The 17163-nt window shown below is 36.8% G+C and overlaps 1 protein-coding gene across 1 annotated transcript in view; it reads left to right on the forward strand.

The window, feature by feature from the left end:
* TRPS1 (transcriptional repressor GATA binding 1) overlaps window positions 1–12741 on the forward strand; it is a 190729-nt gene extending 177988 nt beyond the window's left edge. The window contains exons 4-5 of the mRNA XM_049773547.1: window positions 7758–7880; window positions 11549–12741. Coding sequence (XP_049629504.1) covers window positions 7758–7880; window positions 11549–12610 — 1185 coding nt within the window. The 3' untranslated portion in view covers window positions 12611–12741. The remainder of the gene's footprint in view (window positions 1–7757; window positions 7881–11548) is intronic.
* Window positions 12742–17163: the final 4422 nt, after the last annotated feature.

A 17163-nucleotide genomic window follows, 5' to 3' on the forward strand; every position in this document is an offset into this window, starting at 1 on the left:
CTTTTATGGAGACAATCAGTTCTTGTAATATCATGCTGAACTTGGTTTAATAAGTACTAAAACCGTTTAACTGTTCCACCAAAAAGCCCTTTCCCTTTCTTATTTTCTGCGTCAAATCTTGGCACTGGCACAGAACTCTGGAGAGCCACTCTCCAGCCATTGTTCTCACAAAAGAAAAGGTGAAAATGGATCTATGGTGGCAGAAAAAAAGAAATAGTGAGAGATTTGAACAGTTTGTTTGACAATAATGACTTTCTCATAGAATGACAAAAGACAGTGCAGACATAAATTTTCAACCACATTTTTAGCTGTCCAAATACGTCATCCTGGAAAGGCAGAGCTTTATTAGAGAAAGAGCTTGGATTGAAGTCCCACAAGCTCTGGTGTTTCTAAGCCTCTTTCTGTTAAGTCATTTATGATATTGGATGTTTGATTTTTTTTTCATTTACTGAATATGGAGTATGTCTAAGAATGGAGCTGGATTATATATGTGTACAAAAATATATAATATTATATGTCTGTGCCATTCAGTTTTGCAGATTTGAAAATGAGGTATAGGCCCAGAGGATAGTACTATCTGTAAGGCTCTTGCTTACACCTGGCTTGCCAGGAGTGATTCCTGAGTTCAGAACAAGAAATAATAACCCCTGAGCATCACCAATTGTGGGAAAAGGAAGGAAGGAAGGAAGGAAGGAAGGAAGGAAGGAAGGAAGGAAGGAAGGAAGGAAGGAAGGAAGGAAGGAAGGAAGGAAGGAAGGAAGGAAGGAGGAAGGAGAAAGAGGGGCATAAAAATAAAAAAGAAGAAGGAAGAAAGGAAGGGAGGGAGGAAGGAAAGGAGAGAGAAAAGAAAGAGGGGCATAATATAGAGTGTGAGTAAAAATTGGGGGAATCTTGATTTTTTTTCTGCTGTTACATTCTAGGGATCCTCAAGTGAGGAGATGGTGAGACTGCATGTATGCACACTCATCTTTCCTGATATGTGGGCCACTCCCATGTTGTGACGTGTCCTTGGCAGAAGTCTTAGGTACTTTTATACCTGAGTACAATGTATAATTACTAGAGTATGTATTGCCTCACGTCCTGGAACAGAAGTTGTTCCATTGCTCCTAGCCAGGGATGTCAGTTTAGTTTACACTGGTCTCCATTATCATTGCTGATGTGTTGAGGAAGTGAATTTAATAAGCAGGGTAAACAGGTTTTGTTTCCAAACTCTGAGATAGGTGATTATAATACTGGTGCTTGGCTGAACCTCGGAGAGTCTCTTCAATTTTCTGGCAAGAATTTGGAGGGCAAAGAGGGCTGTTTGAAAACAGGAATAGACTTGCTGTACAGCTCATTTCAACTGATTCTTCACAATTTTATTTGGAACAAAAGGCAGCCAAGATATTGTTAATTGTTGCTTTTTGCTGGCAGACTTTATTCCCTGCTCTTGCTAAATAATATTGACCAACATGAGCTACTGATAAAATTCTGACTGAATTGAAAGTTGTTCAATGAAGCTTCCATATATTTTAAGTGGCTTTAGGTGCTGCACTTTCTATTTTTTGTGGAATCTACTAGCATTTAATAGCCAGTTCTTTCAAAGAGAATGTTAGAGAAAGGCTATGGCCTTCTGTATTTCTTAGATCAATAATAGTAATATGATTGTCATAATAGTTATCCTTTTACTCAGTAATCATAATAATTAAATATCTACTACATAGCACTTTTTTTTTTTTTTTGGTTTTTGGATTATACCCAGTGATGCTCAGCCGTTATTCCTGGCTATGCACTCAGAAATTGCTCCTGGCTTGAGGGGCCATATGGAACCCCGGAGATCCAACCCAGGTTCGTCCTGGATCATCAGCTTGCAAAGCAAATGCCCTCCCACCCTGCTAATGCTCCGGCCTCCACATAGGACTTTTTAAATACACTCAATTTATATTCTTTCTTGGTGTTCAATAGTTATTTATTGGATGATAAATAACATCTTCCTCAACTGGTTTAGACATTTATCCATTTCCATAAAGAAACACTCTGATTATTAGATAACTTTTAACCTTTAGGTGGGATTTATTTATGAAAGTGCTTGGATTCCTTAAGAAAATTTTCCATATAATTTACATGAATTAAACTGTCGATGTTCACCAACAATCTCAATGTCACACTTGGCTCCGACATGCTATGATTGTAGCTTGTTTCCACTGGAAACATTGAGAGATTAGAACCTTGAATTGTCATTGCATCAGTGTACCTCAGTCTTAGCACAGTGCCAGGCACATAGTGGGCATTCAAATAATTTTTCCCAAAATTGAGCTGAATTCAATTTACCGCTGCAATTTTATTACTGCAAAATCACACCAGAAGTTACTCCCAGAGCCATCTGTGCATTTCCCTAAAACGAAGTTCACAAAAGATTTTTGACAAAACAAATGGACTCAAAATTCATTTAAAGAGTTAAAAAATAGTTGAGGTACATGCAGACTAACAGCAGGTATATCAAATTTCAGATTGATTTGCTTTAAAATGGCTAAGATATAAAACCATAAAGAATGTGAATAAATACTCTGCCTATCAAAGCCAGTTATATAATTACATGGTTCTAGTATGGTTCTTATTCATAGAAAACTATTATAAAGGATCATTTCTGCACAGATTCCTTCACCGACTTAATATCTCAGAGGTGAATATCCATGATTCTGAATGTTAAAGCTCTTGAATGAATAACTCAATCAAATTTCTTTTTATGAATCAAATGAAATTCTTTCTTTGCTAATAATGAAATTTGAAAACCTTCCCTTGTTTTTGGCTGATCTCCAAATAATAAAATATGCAATAAATGCTGAACTAATTTAACACTTTTTTTTTCCAAAGTCACATCTGGATTTATCCACCAGATGTACCAAGACTGGGGTAGGAGTGATATGTAAATGAGGATATAAGGCCCCCAAAAAGCAAAGCATGACTGGCATGTGTTAAAAAAAAAAACTTTATTATTAAATTATTATATAATAAATTGTTAAATTATTATAATAATAAATAGTGATACAATAAAATAGTTTACTGTGACCCTAAAAGATGAAGTTGGAGGGGTTGGCTGTTTTTTTTTTTGGGGGGGGGGTTTTAGATAATTATTTAGTCTTTATACCTTCCGGTACATGCCACCACAGGAAAAAGACAATTATGTTGGATTTAAAGTATACTTATATTAAAAGATGGGTGCGTCATTTTCTATTTCAAATCCTGGCGTGCATGATTATCTAAATTCATCACCTAAATTGCCGTAATGAATATCAGTATCACAGCTATAATACATTTGAAATATGGAAAGGAAACAAGCGATTTGAAGAATTCTCAGTAATTATCTCTAAAAAATACTTGCTCCGCCAACTACTGGGCTGACCTCAAAGTTTCCTAGAATGGACTTTTCCTGCTTACCTCCCTCCTTTTTTTCACCCAGGAAATTACCAGATAACACAAATAATGTAGAGACAACACAGGTGTGACAAAAGTTTCCAAACTATTCAATTAATGTGGTTTTTTTTTTAATCACATTCTTGAATTGTTGATTCAGAATCTTTTTTGTAGAAATATTTTACGGGGAAGCTGGAATTTTCTCTGCCTTTTGTATACAACCCTCATATTGAGGTAGAAATTGTACTTTGAGAAAGTTCAAGGTAGACACTTCAGGATTAGGGGGTGTTTCAATAAACTTTCCTTCAGTCTGTGTGGGAAGTAGAGGAATGAATGCTAGAAATATGCCCTTCAGATATGCCACCAGTTCCTTATTCTTATTAATGTCTTTCCCTGAAGTGTTTTATCCTTATACTCTTTTTCTCCTGTCTCCTGTACTGTATCAGATAGGTACAAATTACTATTACTCCTAAAAGCAGCTTGAAGGAAAAGGAGAAACTAATTTGTTATTTAAACATACACATAGGGCACCAATGAATAACTAATGATATATGAAAGGCAAGGTAGAGATTTCTTCTTCCTGCTCTTAGATTCTCATGATTCTGCATACTAAGAGGGATGTAGAACAGGGAAATGGCCACCATCAGCCATCTCTGCCCAACTAGATGTCAATTTGTCTTAGTAGGAAATAAGTAAAAGGACATTTAAAATATTTTTGTTTAAAAAAATCAAAAGTAGTTAACTGGAACCATAATAATAGTCCAGCTGGTAGGTCTCTTGCCTTGCACTGGGTGAGCCCAGTTCACTTCCAGAGAAACCATATGGTACCTTAAACACAGCCAGGGATAATTGCTATGTAGATAGCCAGTAGTAACCCTTGAAAATCACTGGGTGATATTCAAAAATAAACAAAAACAAAACAAAACACCTCTCCTCATAAAAGTAGGAATTAACTTAAATGATAAAAAATATAATAAGATTATCTTCAAATGTGTTCTTATTTAGTCATTCAAGATTAAAAAAACTTGCCTGCTCCAAGTATTATTATTTAGACTATTTTAGTGGCTGTTAGTAGTCATGATTTCTATCCTAAACATAGTACAAAGAAAAATGATGAAATATTTCACAACTCCATCCTCCTGCATGAGAAACTATGGAAGAATTTTTTTTCTTCCTCTTCAACAAGGTGTGTGTGTGTGTGTGTGTGTGTGTGTGTGTGTGTGTGTGTTTAAGTGGGACAGGAGAGAAACCTTTCCATCTTCCATTGGGAATAGAGTACATCTCCACTCTCCAGTAGAAGAAGGATATTGATCACATCAAAAAACTAATTTGCCCATTCAAGTGACCTTGTACTTTGTATGAGCATATTAGGGCTCAAATCTGCGTGGCAGTTTAGAGAGAGATAGCATATATATATATGGTCAGAGAGCTGGGGAAATTAGCCACTTTCCCACATTTTCTGTTTCTTCCAAAAAATGCAAGTTCATCAGAAAAGTTTCAAGAGTGCTTACCAAAGTGATAAACTTGTTTAGATGGGAGGTAACTTAGTATGTGAAATCTTTCTCACTTACCTCCCACTCTCCACCCCCATATCAGCTTGCTCCTGTTGAATTCTATGTGTGAACACCTAGATATTTCACTCTGACTCAACTTTCCATTCTCATACTTGATAAGATTGACACAAATAAAACACAATTGGTAGCATCTAACTGTATGTTGTAGGCGTACCCAAAAGCAGGGAGGTAAAGGGAATAAAAAAGCTAACAGAATATTTTTCCTTACCAAAAATAGTCACAATTGAATATCCTTAGCAAATAGTTAACTTACTGAGAAGTTATTATATCCCTGGCACTAAGTTAATTGTACCCATTAGCTCACAAAATATAGCAACTCACACTTTAAAGATGGGGAAATGTAAGCACTAAGAGGTTAAGTAACTGCCCAATGTTATACCCAGCCAGAGGCAGAAATAGTCTGACTATTAAATCTGATTATTAATCTTCCTTTATACTGACTCTAAGTGAATCAGAGTACTCTTGTATTTAAAATAAGATAGGGTTTGCATAGATATGCCAGCTTTTATTGGAGCATAAGTGCCATTTAAAATAAGATATGCCTGTGGAAACCAGTGATATAATTTTGGGATTTTCCTTCTAACTAATGAAGGGCATTTTCTTTGCAAGAGAATTAAGCACAAAATTGTGCAAGGATTGAAACGCTCTCTGAAGAGAGGATTACACCCACTTTGGCATGCTGTGTCAAGAACCCAGGGCATAAGGAAAGAAAAGCAGGCTGGAGTGAATGGTTACACATTCAAATTTGAGCCTCAGCCATATATGTGGGTTAATTTCCAAATGGACATTTGCATTGACTTTATGTGGATGGAGTTGGTGTTTATTTGCCAAACGTGTTATTTAGATCTAGGGAAAAAAGACAGCATTACCCCAGGGAAGTTTCACAATTATAACCTAACCAGGCTTCTCAACTTATGTTAAATAAAAGAGCCCCAGAGTGTTTGATAAACACAACCTCTAATAATTCATTGCGTTTAGGAAAGCAGCACTCTACGAGCAGTCTGTTCCAATTGGGATTTGTAAGCAGAGACAAATGTTTAGAACCTTGAGATTCTCTTTCCGGGCCTGATTGGGCTTGGGGAAGAAACAGGGGACCCAGAGATGATCTTCAGAGGCAGAAAAGAAAACTTAACTTTTATTACATCACTGAAAGTAGCACAAGCTCTGCAACACTAATGAATTGGTGTTCTTGGTTGAAAAGGGCAATTGTTCGTCTGACTTTGTGCTCACTAAAAACATTCCACCAATATTGTTAAATTATTGCTCTCGTTTCAGATTTTTATGGCTGTGCAGCTTACCAGCCCTCATTTCTTTACGTTCCATTCATTTTCCTTGTATTGATGATTAATGGAGGATGTCGAATGTTAGAGTGAGCAGGCATCAGCGATTGCAAGATCATAATTAGTTTAGCTGACGAGGGCCTCTGATAGCACTTGCATCTGGATGGAAAAATTACCCTATAGGGAACTGGCTGCTCACCAGGTCTTTTTAGTGATACATTGTGAAACACCCGATGAATCAAATGCCCTTTCAATGCCAAGAAAGTGTTCCAGTCTTGAAGCCAAAATTATGTCTGCAGAAAGCTTTCCATTTGAAATGTATCAGAGTACAATTATAACCATTGTATTTTCTTGGCAGGGATATCACTAGTCTACAGTATGGACTCAAGTTAAATAAATTGCCTAAATTTCATGAATCCCTGAAATTCTGACTTACAGTGTTTGTAATTTTAAATTTATAACAAAAGTGGGTTCCAGCAAGACTTTTTTCCCCATTCCTTATCTAACAGGCATATTTTAATCATGAAAGGCATTGCTTCCCAAAGAAAGCAGAATCTCAATTCCGGCTATCTTTCTTTGTAAAAGCTAGAGAATTCCATTTCCTGCCTGTTAGTATTTGTGACTCCAAAAACAGCCTGACTTTTGTTTCAATGAAAGGTTTAATGGAATCATGACTTGATAGCAAGAATAGAACAAGCGGTACTAATTATCTACTTTTTAAGTGTTCTTAAAGTATTTTTGAATCTGGTGATGGCAGAATTCAGCCTACTGAAATCAATTGGTATTCGAGATGTTTGTAATTTCCAAGTCGAAGTCAAATAAAATAAATAACCATTGATGGGACAAGTGTTGTCTGGCTTGCACAGGCATCTCATAGGGGTTCTTATTCGTAACACTAGAGTGTAGTTGTCACAGGCTTCTACTATTCATTTTTAGGTTGAAGAAATGGTGTTTGCTTTCAGATTTTCAAGTTGCAATTTAAAAATCAGAATGGAGTTATCTTAGATTCTCCTCATTCTTATGCTGCATGAATGTCATAGAAAATGACACCAAGTGGTTCACACAGGCATTTATTTCAAGTCTGACTGTAGTTTAAAGTTCAGGTGGCATGCATCTCCTGTTTTCTTTCATATATTAAACATATTGCAATGTTCTGTCTTGCAACTTTTACTTTGACACGTTGAAAAGGTATATTTTAGGGTGCAGTCTTTAGATGCCATCATTAAAGGCACAAAATACAAAGTTCAAAAAGTTAAAGCTGTTCCTGTGAAAAGCCTTTGGTGTTGCCCACACCTCATCCATCACTGTAGGGTTAATTATAATGAAAATCAGTGGTGCCCATTAAACACAATTGAACCTGACCTCATTATGGGCAGTGTGGTTTTATACTGTCATTGTTGCCCGTCCAAAGACAAAACTCCTAGCTTGATTTGGTCTAAACTCCACTGATCATGTGACTCACCTCTGACCTTACCTTTTTTTTCTGTGTGTGTGTTTTTTTTCCATTTAGAGGCGTAGAGGCTCGGGTGTTTTCTGTGCCAATTGCCTGACCACAAAGACCTCTCTCTGGCGAAAGAATGCAAATGGCGGCTACGTGTGCAACGCGTGTGGCCTCTACCAGAAGCTTCACTCGGTAAGATCTTGTCCCAGGGTTTCAGGAGAAGTAGAGTTGGGCTGGGGTATGTTGGGTACCATTCCCTGCCTCACAGTGTCTGTTCTTCTAGAGTTGAATGCACATAGGATATATAGTGGAATGGCTTTAAAGTTGATGGGGAGACACAGATGACGTCATTGGCAGTGTGCTGTGCTTCTGTTTATAGAAAAGAGGAAAAATGATTGATTTCTGAACATTTCTCCTAACACATAAAGATTATCAGAATTTTTGAGAAATGAATTTTATTAGAAAGGTAAAAAGGGGAGCTGGAGTGGTAGCACAAGTGGCAAGACATTGCCTTGCCAGTGCTTGCCTAGGACTAACTGTGGTTCGATTTCCCAAGGTCCCATATGGTCCCCTAAGCCAGGAGTGATTTCTGAGTGCATAGTCAAGAGGAACCCGTGAGAGTCTCCAGATGTGGCAGAAAAAAAAGATAGTGTTTTAAAGTATCAAAAATATAAAGAATTGCTTTGATTTTCTTTATTCCTTTTATTTTTTTTTTTTTTTACTTTTTTAAAGGAATTTTTTATCCTTGTATAAAATAGAGTGCAGGTAGCAAAGCTTCACTTCTGGTTGATATTTGGAGCTAGGTTTTTTTTTTTTTTTTTGGACGCTTGAGGGACTGGAGGTTGTGCAGAAGGGCACTTCCACAATGGCATCCAAAAGCAGCAGGTGAATTTTTGCTATTCTGTGAATGCAGTTTTCAGGCACAATTAGTGGGGCCTGAGTAGTACACAGCAGAATCAAAAAGGTACAAAAGTGCTACGTGTTCTAAGATGTTATGGCTCACTGAATTATTCTTGGAGTTTTTTGCCGCCAAATTTTCGTCAGTATTCTGGAGTGAAATTTAAACTCGCACATCCCCTATCTGAACAGCCATTTGACTTCCTGAATGCTATTTATTTAGTTTAGAAAGTTTATCCACTGACAAGAGCTGCCTTAAAAGTAGGAATCCTCGTTAGTAAAAGAAACCACCAATTTCCCTCTGCGTTTTTTCATTTTGTTTGGTATTTCACCATAGCTCTTGCTAGGAACCAACCAAAGAACAGATTAGAGCTACAGGGAATATAATTTTAGACAAAATCTCCTCATAAGTGAAGCCATGGAAACACTTTAAAAATAAATTACTTGCTGTCAGTAATACTAATTGGTGACCAGCTGTCAAAGACTTAGTTATGAGGCTGGAAGAGATAGAACAGGTAAGGTACTTGCCTTACACACATCTGACTGAGGTTTGATTCACTGTACAAGATATGGTTCATATAGCCCATAAAGAGTGATCCCTGAGTACAGATCCAGAGGGAAGCCCAGAACATCATGAGGTATAACCCAATAAATAAAAAAACCAAATAAACCTTAGTTATTTCTAGTATATTGCCAGTAGAAGGATTCTTCTCACTGTCCTGAGTCTTCTCAACATGTAAACACAGTTGTACACTTTTATTTCATGAATGCTGAGATTTATGACTCTAATTAACTCTAGCCAGTCTTAGGTGAAAAGTTCATTAAACTTCTGATCATCCAGTTATGATAATTTAGTAGTTCTGATATAAATAAGCTAAGCTCTTTTCTTTAAATAGCTATTTTACTTATTTTATTTTATTGACACCATTGTGATTTACAAATTCCTTTATAATTGGGTTCCAGACATATCAGGGCCAATCCCACCACCAGTGTTGACCTCCCTCTACCAATGTTCCCCAATTGTATCCATACCATCCCCCTGCCCCCCAGCCTGACTGTATGTCAGGCTCGTTTTAGGTTTAGTTAATTAGTTTGGGTTGCTTGATTCCATTGTTGTTGCTTTGGCTTGGATATTTAGTTCTGTCCTCTTTTAACACTACCATGCACCTGAGAACCTTTGGCCTCTGACCTCCATCCTTTCAGATCAGTGTTTCTCCTCTTCCACTCAGTTTGTTTCCTTGTCCTTGCTATACTCTGGGGTCAAGGGTGTTTGAGACAACTCCCATTTAGACCATTGTGTTTCTTCATGCATTTATTCTAAATACCACATATAAACTATATCATTCTTATTTATCCTTCTTCTTCTAGCTTACTTCATTTAACATATCTTCCAGTTCCATTCACATTGTTGCCATTGCCTGATTACATCATACCTTATATCTATGTACTATTCCATTGTATATATGTTCCACATCTTCATGATTTAAACCATTATTTTAATATTCATTTTCCCAGAGACAAGATGTTTTCCATTTTAAGATTTGTTTTAGGAGCCAGAGAAACAAGCATAGAGGAAAGCAGGAAATAGGGAAAATAGGAGGACAACTGGAGATATTGGTGGCAAGAAATGTACACTGGTGAAGACTGTTGAACATTGACTGAAAACGAATCATAAACAACTTTATAACTCTGTATCTCACAATATTCAATTTTAAAATATATTAATCGAAAGCAATTTTAAAAATAAGTAAAACAAAAAATAAAATATTTCCTAAGGTTTTTACTTACAAGGTTGACTTTCTTCATCACTGTGAGCTGTTACTCCAAGTATTTATCATGACACTATCTATAAATTTTAGTTATATAAACATCTACTGAAAATGTGTATAGATAGATATAGATTTAGATATAAATATATGTCAATCCATAAATTCTTGTGCTAAAGAAAATACCTAAATTGAGTGAAAGTTGACATTCAGGTTAACTAGTTTAGCTGACAGATTGGATATATGAGCCATGGCTACAAATGAATTTAGATTTTCAACAAGGGGGGTAAAATGTTTCACCTTCTAACGAGTTAAAGCTTCTAGAGTTAGTATATGATATTATTAAGTGAAGCGAAACAAAAATGAGGTAGTATAGTCAATTTTCCCTGACGTGGTTTTCTATATTTTGTTCCTGACATTTCTGTCATTTGTTCATTAATTATGCTCAGGTATTGAATATTTTATGTTCACATTTGTCATTATTTACAAGGATGTATGTGTGAGTCTACTCAGTTTACCATAACAAAGCATAGACTGTGTGACTGAAACAGCAAAACCATGTTTTCCAACAGTTCTGGAGGCTGAAAATTCTGATGTCAGAGAGTGGTTGCTTTTGGTGAGGCACTTCCTAGCTTGCCACAGTCAGTCAGCCTTCTGACTTTGTCCTCATTTCATCTCACTTACTTCCTGAAGGCCTTATCTCCAGATATGGTCACATACAGGGTTAGAGCTGCAACACATGAATCTGAAGAAGGGGAATGAGATCCAGTCAGTCTACAGCAGTATCTCATTTTTCCTCACTTCCCTCAAAAACCTGTCTCTGTTGACATCTGAGTGTCAGAAACATTGAGAAATAGTTCAGGAAAAAAAGATCCTTTCTTCAAGTAACTTTCTACACAATTTTATCACTGTGTGATGCAATTCCAAGACCTAGTGAGTTGGGCAAAGTTGTTTTCTAATAGACTGAAATTTTCAGTTCTCCATACAAAGATGAACATGATTTAATTAGGCTCAACGAGTGCACTTTGGTTACTGTCTCTGATCCTGCTTAGGGCAAAAGGAGGAGACAGTAAATCTATAGCACAAAGCCTGTCCCTTGCTTTGAACTTAAGCCTGGTTTTGATTTGTGAGGAATTGTTAATGCATTTTAATGTGTCTTTTCATGTTACATATATATTGTGTATGTGTTTTCTGCAGACTCCCAGGCCTTTAAACATCATTAAACAAAACAACGGTGAGCAGATTATTAGAAGAAGAACAAGAAAGCGCCTTAACCCAGAGGCACTTCAGGCTGAGCAGCTCAACAAACAGCAGAGAGGGAGCAGTGAGGAACAGGTCAATGGAAGCCCCTTAGAGAGGAGGTCAGAAGACCATTTAACTGACAGTCACCAGAGAGAAATCCCACTTCCGAGCCTGAGCAAATATGAAGCCCAAGGTTCGTTGACTAAAAGCCATTCTGCTCAGCAGCCAGTCCTGGTCAGCCAAACTCTGGATATTCACAAAAGGATGCAACCTTTGCACATTCAGATAAAAACTCCTCAGGAAAGTACTGGAGACCCAGGAAATAGCTCATCCATATCTGAAGGGAAAGGAAGTTCTGAGAGAGGCAGTCCCATCGAAAAGTACATGAGACCTGCAAAACATCCCAACTATTCCCCACCAGGCAGCCCTATTGAAAAGTACCAGTACCCCCTTTTTGGACTTCCCTTTGTCCATAATGACTTCCAGAGTGAAGCTGATTGGCTGCGGTTCTGGAGTAAATATAAGCTCTCTGTTCCTGGGAATCCGCACTACTTGAGCCATGTGCCTGGCCTACCAAATCCTTGCCAAAACTATGTGCCTTATCCCACCTTCAATCTGCCTCCTCATTTTTCAGCTGTTGGATCAGACAATGACATTCCTCTAGATTTGGCGATCAAGCATTCCAGACCTGGGCCAACTGCAAACGGTGCCTCCAAGGAGAAGACGAAGGCACCACCCAGTGTAAAAAACGAAGGTCCCTTGAATGTAGTCAAAACAGAGAAAGTCGACAGAAGTACTCAAGATGAACTTTCAACAAAATGTGTGCACTGTGGCATTGTCTTTCTGGATGAAGTGATGTATGCTTTGCATATGAGTTGTCACGGTGACAGTGGACCTTTCCAGTGCAGCATATGCCAGCATTTTTGCACGGACAAGTATGACTTCACAACTCATATCCAGAGGGGTCTGCATAGGAACCATGCACAAGCAGAAAAAAATGGAAAACCTAAAGAGTAAAAAAAAAAAACAAAAAAAAAACAAAAAAACAAAAAACCTTAGCACTTAGCACAATTCAATAGAAATAGGTTTTCTTGATGGGAATTCAATAGCTTGTAATGTCTTCTGAAGACCTATTAAAAAAAAATACTTCATAGAGCCTGCCTTATCCAACATGAAATTCCCTTATTTTATTATTCTTTCTTTCGATGAGTAGGTTACCGAGATTCAAAAAAGTGAGACAAATGGTCAGTGAGAAAATGTGGAAGATGGTAAATAGTCATGTTTTAGAAGACAGTAAGTCAAAGCCATCTTGGCAGATGTGTACTGTGGAAACGATCGATAAGAAATATCACCAGACTCTTAATTATGTATGTAAAGGAAGAGATCAAAGCTGTCTAGATTTTGGTAGGGTTTACAGATAACGATACTAAAGCAGTAGAGGGCTGGCCATTGGCATACTTGTTCAAGACCCAGAAATGGTTGCCTAGATTTGGAGGTATCATGAAACTAAGCAGATGAAGAGAAATCTAATCTTCAGTACCATGAAAGGAAGAGGACACCCTTTCCACTTGTTTCCTTTCTTTAGCCAAGTTCCAGATTGAGACCTAGAAATGTGAGCCATGTGTAGGCTGTGAGAAAACAGCTAAAAAAGATGAAAGATGGCAGCACAATGTTTTTGGCCAGCCCTGCCTGTACATATACATGCACAACCCTCTCTGATACTTTTGTCCTTTAGATGTTCCAATACTTGTCTCAAAAGTAGTTCTTGTTTGCAATTTAGGTTCCTTTTATCCAAATATACCTGCATTTTTTTTATAAAAAAAATGTCCTCAATGCTTACCTAGTAATTTTATTTTAGCCATCTATTTCTTTCTTGTATGTATTGAAACAGTTTGGATTTATTTTTTAAGCCTCCTTTTAGTCACTAATCTCACTTGGCACATGGTAACGAAAGGGATCCCTTCAGTTCAAAAGACAAGATGGATACAAAAGTTCAGATCGTGGGGCTTAATTTGTTTAGAACACATGGTATTTCTCCATATGGTAACCTGCTGTATTTATTTTTTTTCTTTTGGTTAAATATAATTTTCCAATCTTCGTGGTCAGGCAGCGTCTAAGGTTAATGTTACAACAGACTGACAGTTGGTTTATTTACCAATCAATCCCTTCATTAGATTTATACAGGTTTAGTTAAGTAGCATTAAATAGGATCTTAGGAGTATGTCTTCATAGTACTTTTAAAACTTAAGGCTTTGTAAAACTATCCATGAAGGGAAAGCTCCTCAGCATAACTGCTCAGGGAAATAGGGCTAAATAACTGAACATTAAATAATTGGTTTAAGGTGCTGTTAGTCGAGCCTCAATGCTTGCTACAAGGATGTATGTACAAGGACTGACTTTAATAACTTGCATTATATTGTCCCAGCCAGTAGTTTATTTTTTGCCACGGAGATGTAGAAGATATTACAAGCTACTGGATGCACTGTCAGATTAACTTATTTCATTAAAGAAGTTGGGAGAACAAATAGGAAAAAAAACTTATTTTTCTAGTAAATATTAATGTATTACATTTCAAATAATGGTGCCTGACATATTGAATAATTATTTTCTACAGTGTACGTATGCAACAAAGATATTCCATCATGCATTAGAGTCAGTTCTGGCTCTGCCTAGCTGTTTACATTTGCAAATGTAGCAAACAAGGTAATGAAGCAACTATTTCTATTGCAGTAGATATCTTGTGTGTGTGTGTGTGTGCGTGTGTAAGTGTGTGTGCGTGTGTGTACATTAAAGTTGTAAACGGTAACATGAAACAAATGAAAGTTCTTGATATAATGGTATGGAAACAAGAAGGAAATGAAAATATTTTTATGCCTACTTAGGAAAAAAGGGTAGCACTATTCATTCCAAGTACTTTTTTTTTTAATTTTTAAGCTCTTAACTCACATTGTTATGCTTAAAATGATAAACATATATCCTCTTTTTATTGCTTTCTCTATGTTTCAGATGAAACATTTCAGAAATTATTTTGATAAGTGTTGCTGGACTCTGCAGCACAGATGTTTTTATTGCATTCTGTAGTCGCATTTGCACTCCCATTTTTACATTCGCAATTGCTTTGTATTGTTGTGTTTTGTTTGGGTTTTGTTTCTTTTTTACAGTGCCAGGTCTTTGTTTCTTAAAGTTGGATAGGTAGAGTTCAACCAGTTTCTGGACTGTTATAGTGAATGAAGTTAAAAAAATGTCTTTCTAATGTCTTATTGTCATTTTCACACTAGCATTTCCATTGTCATGTAAAAAGAGACAGAGAAATCAGGACTAAGCCTTCTGCTTCAGTTTTCTTTTGAAAGGGCCCTAGTCTGATCTCACCTGTGCATGTCACAACCAAACTCTATATTCACATGAACTGAAATAAAGAGGTTGGAACAAGGAGCTTTGAGATTCAAATGATGTCATGTAATTCATCTTCCTTAGGAATATTGATGAATGCATCTCAGTGTCCAGGCAGATGTGAGAAGTGGTGATTTGATAAATGAAAAAGGATTTTCAAACTAAGAATACAATCTTTCCTTTTCATAGTGAAAAAGACTAGTAAAGGGGGCCTAAGGGCAGTTCTCGAGCAACATTATATGTGGACAGTTCGAATCATCAGAATGCCAGAGCTTGATTATATTCTGCAGTATTATAAATAGGACTTTGGAGGAGAAAACTACTCCTTAAACAATTTTACCAGGGTGTCAGATACAAATAGTTATTCATTTTTGGCATATGTGCCTTGTTCCTTTTATGTCATATTTTTTCCTTTTACCCTTATACATATTTTGATAAGGAGAGTTTGTTCCTATTTCTTTTTTAGATAATAATTTGCCATAACACTAAAAATCCCCTTCTTTGGGGCCTTGCAAAAAAAAAAAAGGGCCTCTTATTTTGAACTCTCAACATACATTGTAAAAGCAGATACTATTTTACTTTGTTTTAAAGTTTCTGAATCATTTTCTCTTAGGTTCCAATTTTAAAAGGCCTACTTGAGTAAATAAGCCTTTAATTATTATTATTATTATTATTTGAAAAACTTTAAAGTTTATTTAGGAAGTTGCTCTCTTGGAAAAGCATTCACCTGTGAGGACGATGATGTATGCCCACTTAATGTTATGCCTTCAAAAAAAATGGTATATCTTTTCAGTTTACTTATCTAGATTCTCATTTGAACTTTGGATCAATTTTAACCATGACCTGCTAATACATTCTCATTGTTGCTTTTCTTGTTCTTTTTCTTTTCATATCCTCAGAATGTTGTTGGCTATAGATAGAACCAGTCCATCACAGAAGGCTGTGGATTATTTTGACACTACATGATTCTTTCTGTACATGAGAAAAGATGGAGCTTCTAAAATTGACAAGTTTATTCTGTAGTTCAAAAGGAAAGGGGTGTACCTATTCTTTCTACATGATGTAGAAAAAACAAACAACAACACAACATTTAAGATAGTGATCTTTTGTTCTAAACTGTTCTCTTTAGTAAAGGTAGATTTTAGATAACAAGCATGGGGAATCTTTTCTAAGGTAATATTAATGAGAAGAAGAAGAAAGTGATTCTGTCTAACAGCTCTTTGTCAAGCCTGTGGTAGCACATTAGGTATGATTGAACAGTGCAAATACAGCTCCAAAATATTTAATGTACATCTATTTTGAAATGCCTGAGGAAATGTTTCTCAATAAATTGAAAAGTATTGATACTGCTATTAAAATAATGAGCCTTCTTCTGTGCTGGCTGCAGAACATCACAAGATGACCTGTCTTGAGATCTTTGAACTCTGCCTGTGTAGTGACCGAAAACTAACACAATTCGAAGGACCATATCTGTCATCCAGCTGTGAAAGCATGGGTTAAAGAAACCAAACCGAGGGTCAGCTTCTGTGCTGTCTAGCAGCCTGTTTTCTAAAGCTTCCAGGAGCTAACTGCTTCCTGTCTTTTGGTAGAAGGTTATGACAATACCATGAGGCATCTTGAAAGAGCAAGTAGATGAAACTTGCTGACTGCCCGAGATCACAGGTGAAAACAGGAATTGAAATTCAACCTGAATATTGAACTAAATATATGCTAGCCAAAGGTAGGTACTATTAGGTGGAATTCAGTCACACACAACTCTTAGAGACATGCATCAGGACTTTAAAGGGCTGGGTTATTTCCCCAAAGAAAGACTTGGTCAAGGGCACATGGCTTGACTTCTTGGCAAAGCACTTCCTTTGGGTTTTTCCATTACAGTTTCCTAGACAGTAGAGTCATCTGTTCCTCGCAGTGGTTCAACTGTTCATATGCATGTAAGATTATTTACAGTAATTCAGATCTCCCCCAAGACGCTAGGGCAGAAGGGTGGCAAATGAAGAATGAAGGACATGTGAAATCAACATTGACCCTCCCCCCCATCTGCAAACTAGATGGCATGTTCCCGTGTGTTCTCTTGAAAAAAGTGGTAGAGCTAAAAGTTTCATTCTGTCCTCCACCAGAGAAAAGCAAGAATAACTTTACATGGAAATAAGATTTGGCCTTTCATCAAAGCAAATGCTTTG

The sequence above is a fragment of the Suncus etruscus genome, chromosome 5 (assembly GCF_024139225.1).
Source record: "Suncus etruscus isolate mSunEtr1 chromosome 5, mSunEtr1.pri.cur, whole genome shotgun sequence".
Lineage (NCBI taxonomy): Eukaryota > Metazoa > Chordata > Mammalia > Eulipotyphla > Soricidae > Suncus > Suncus etruscus.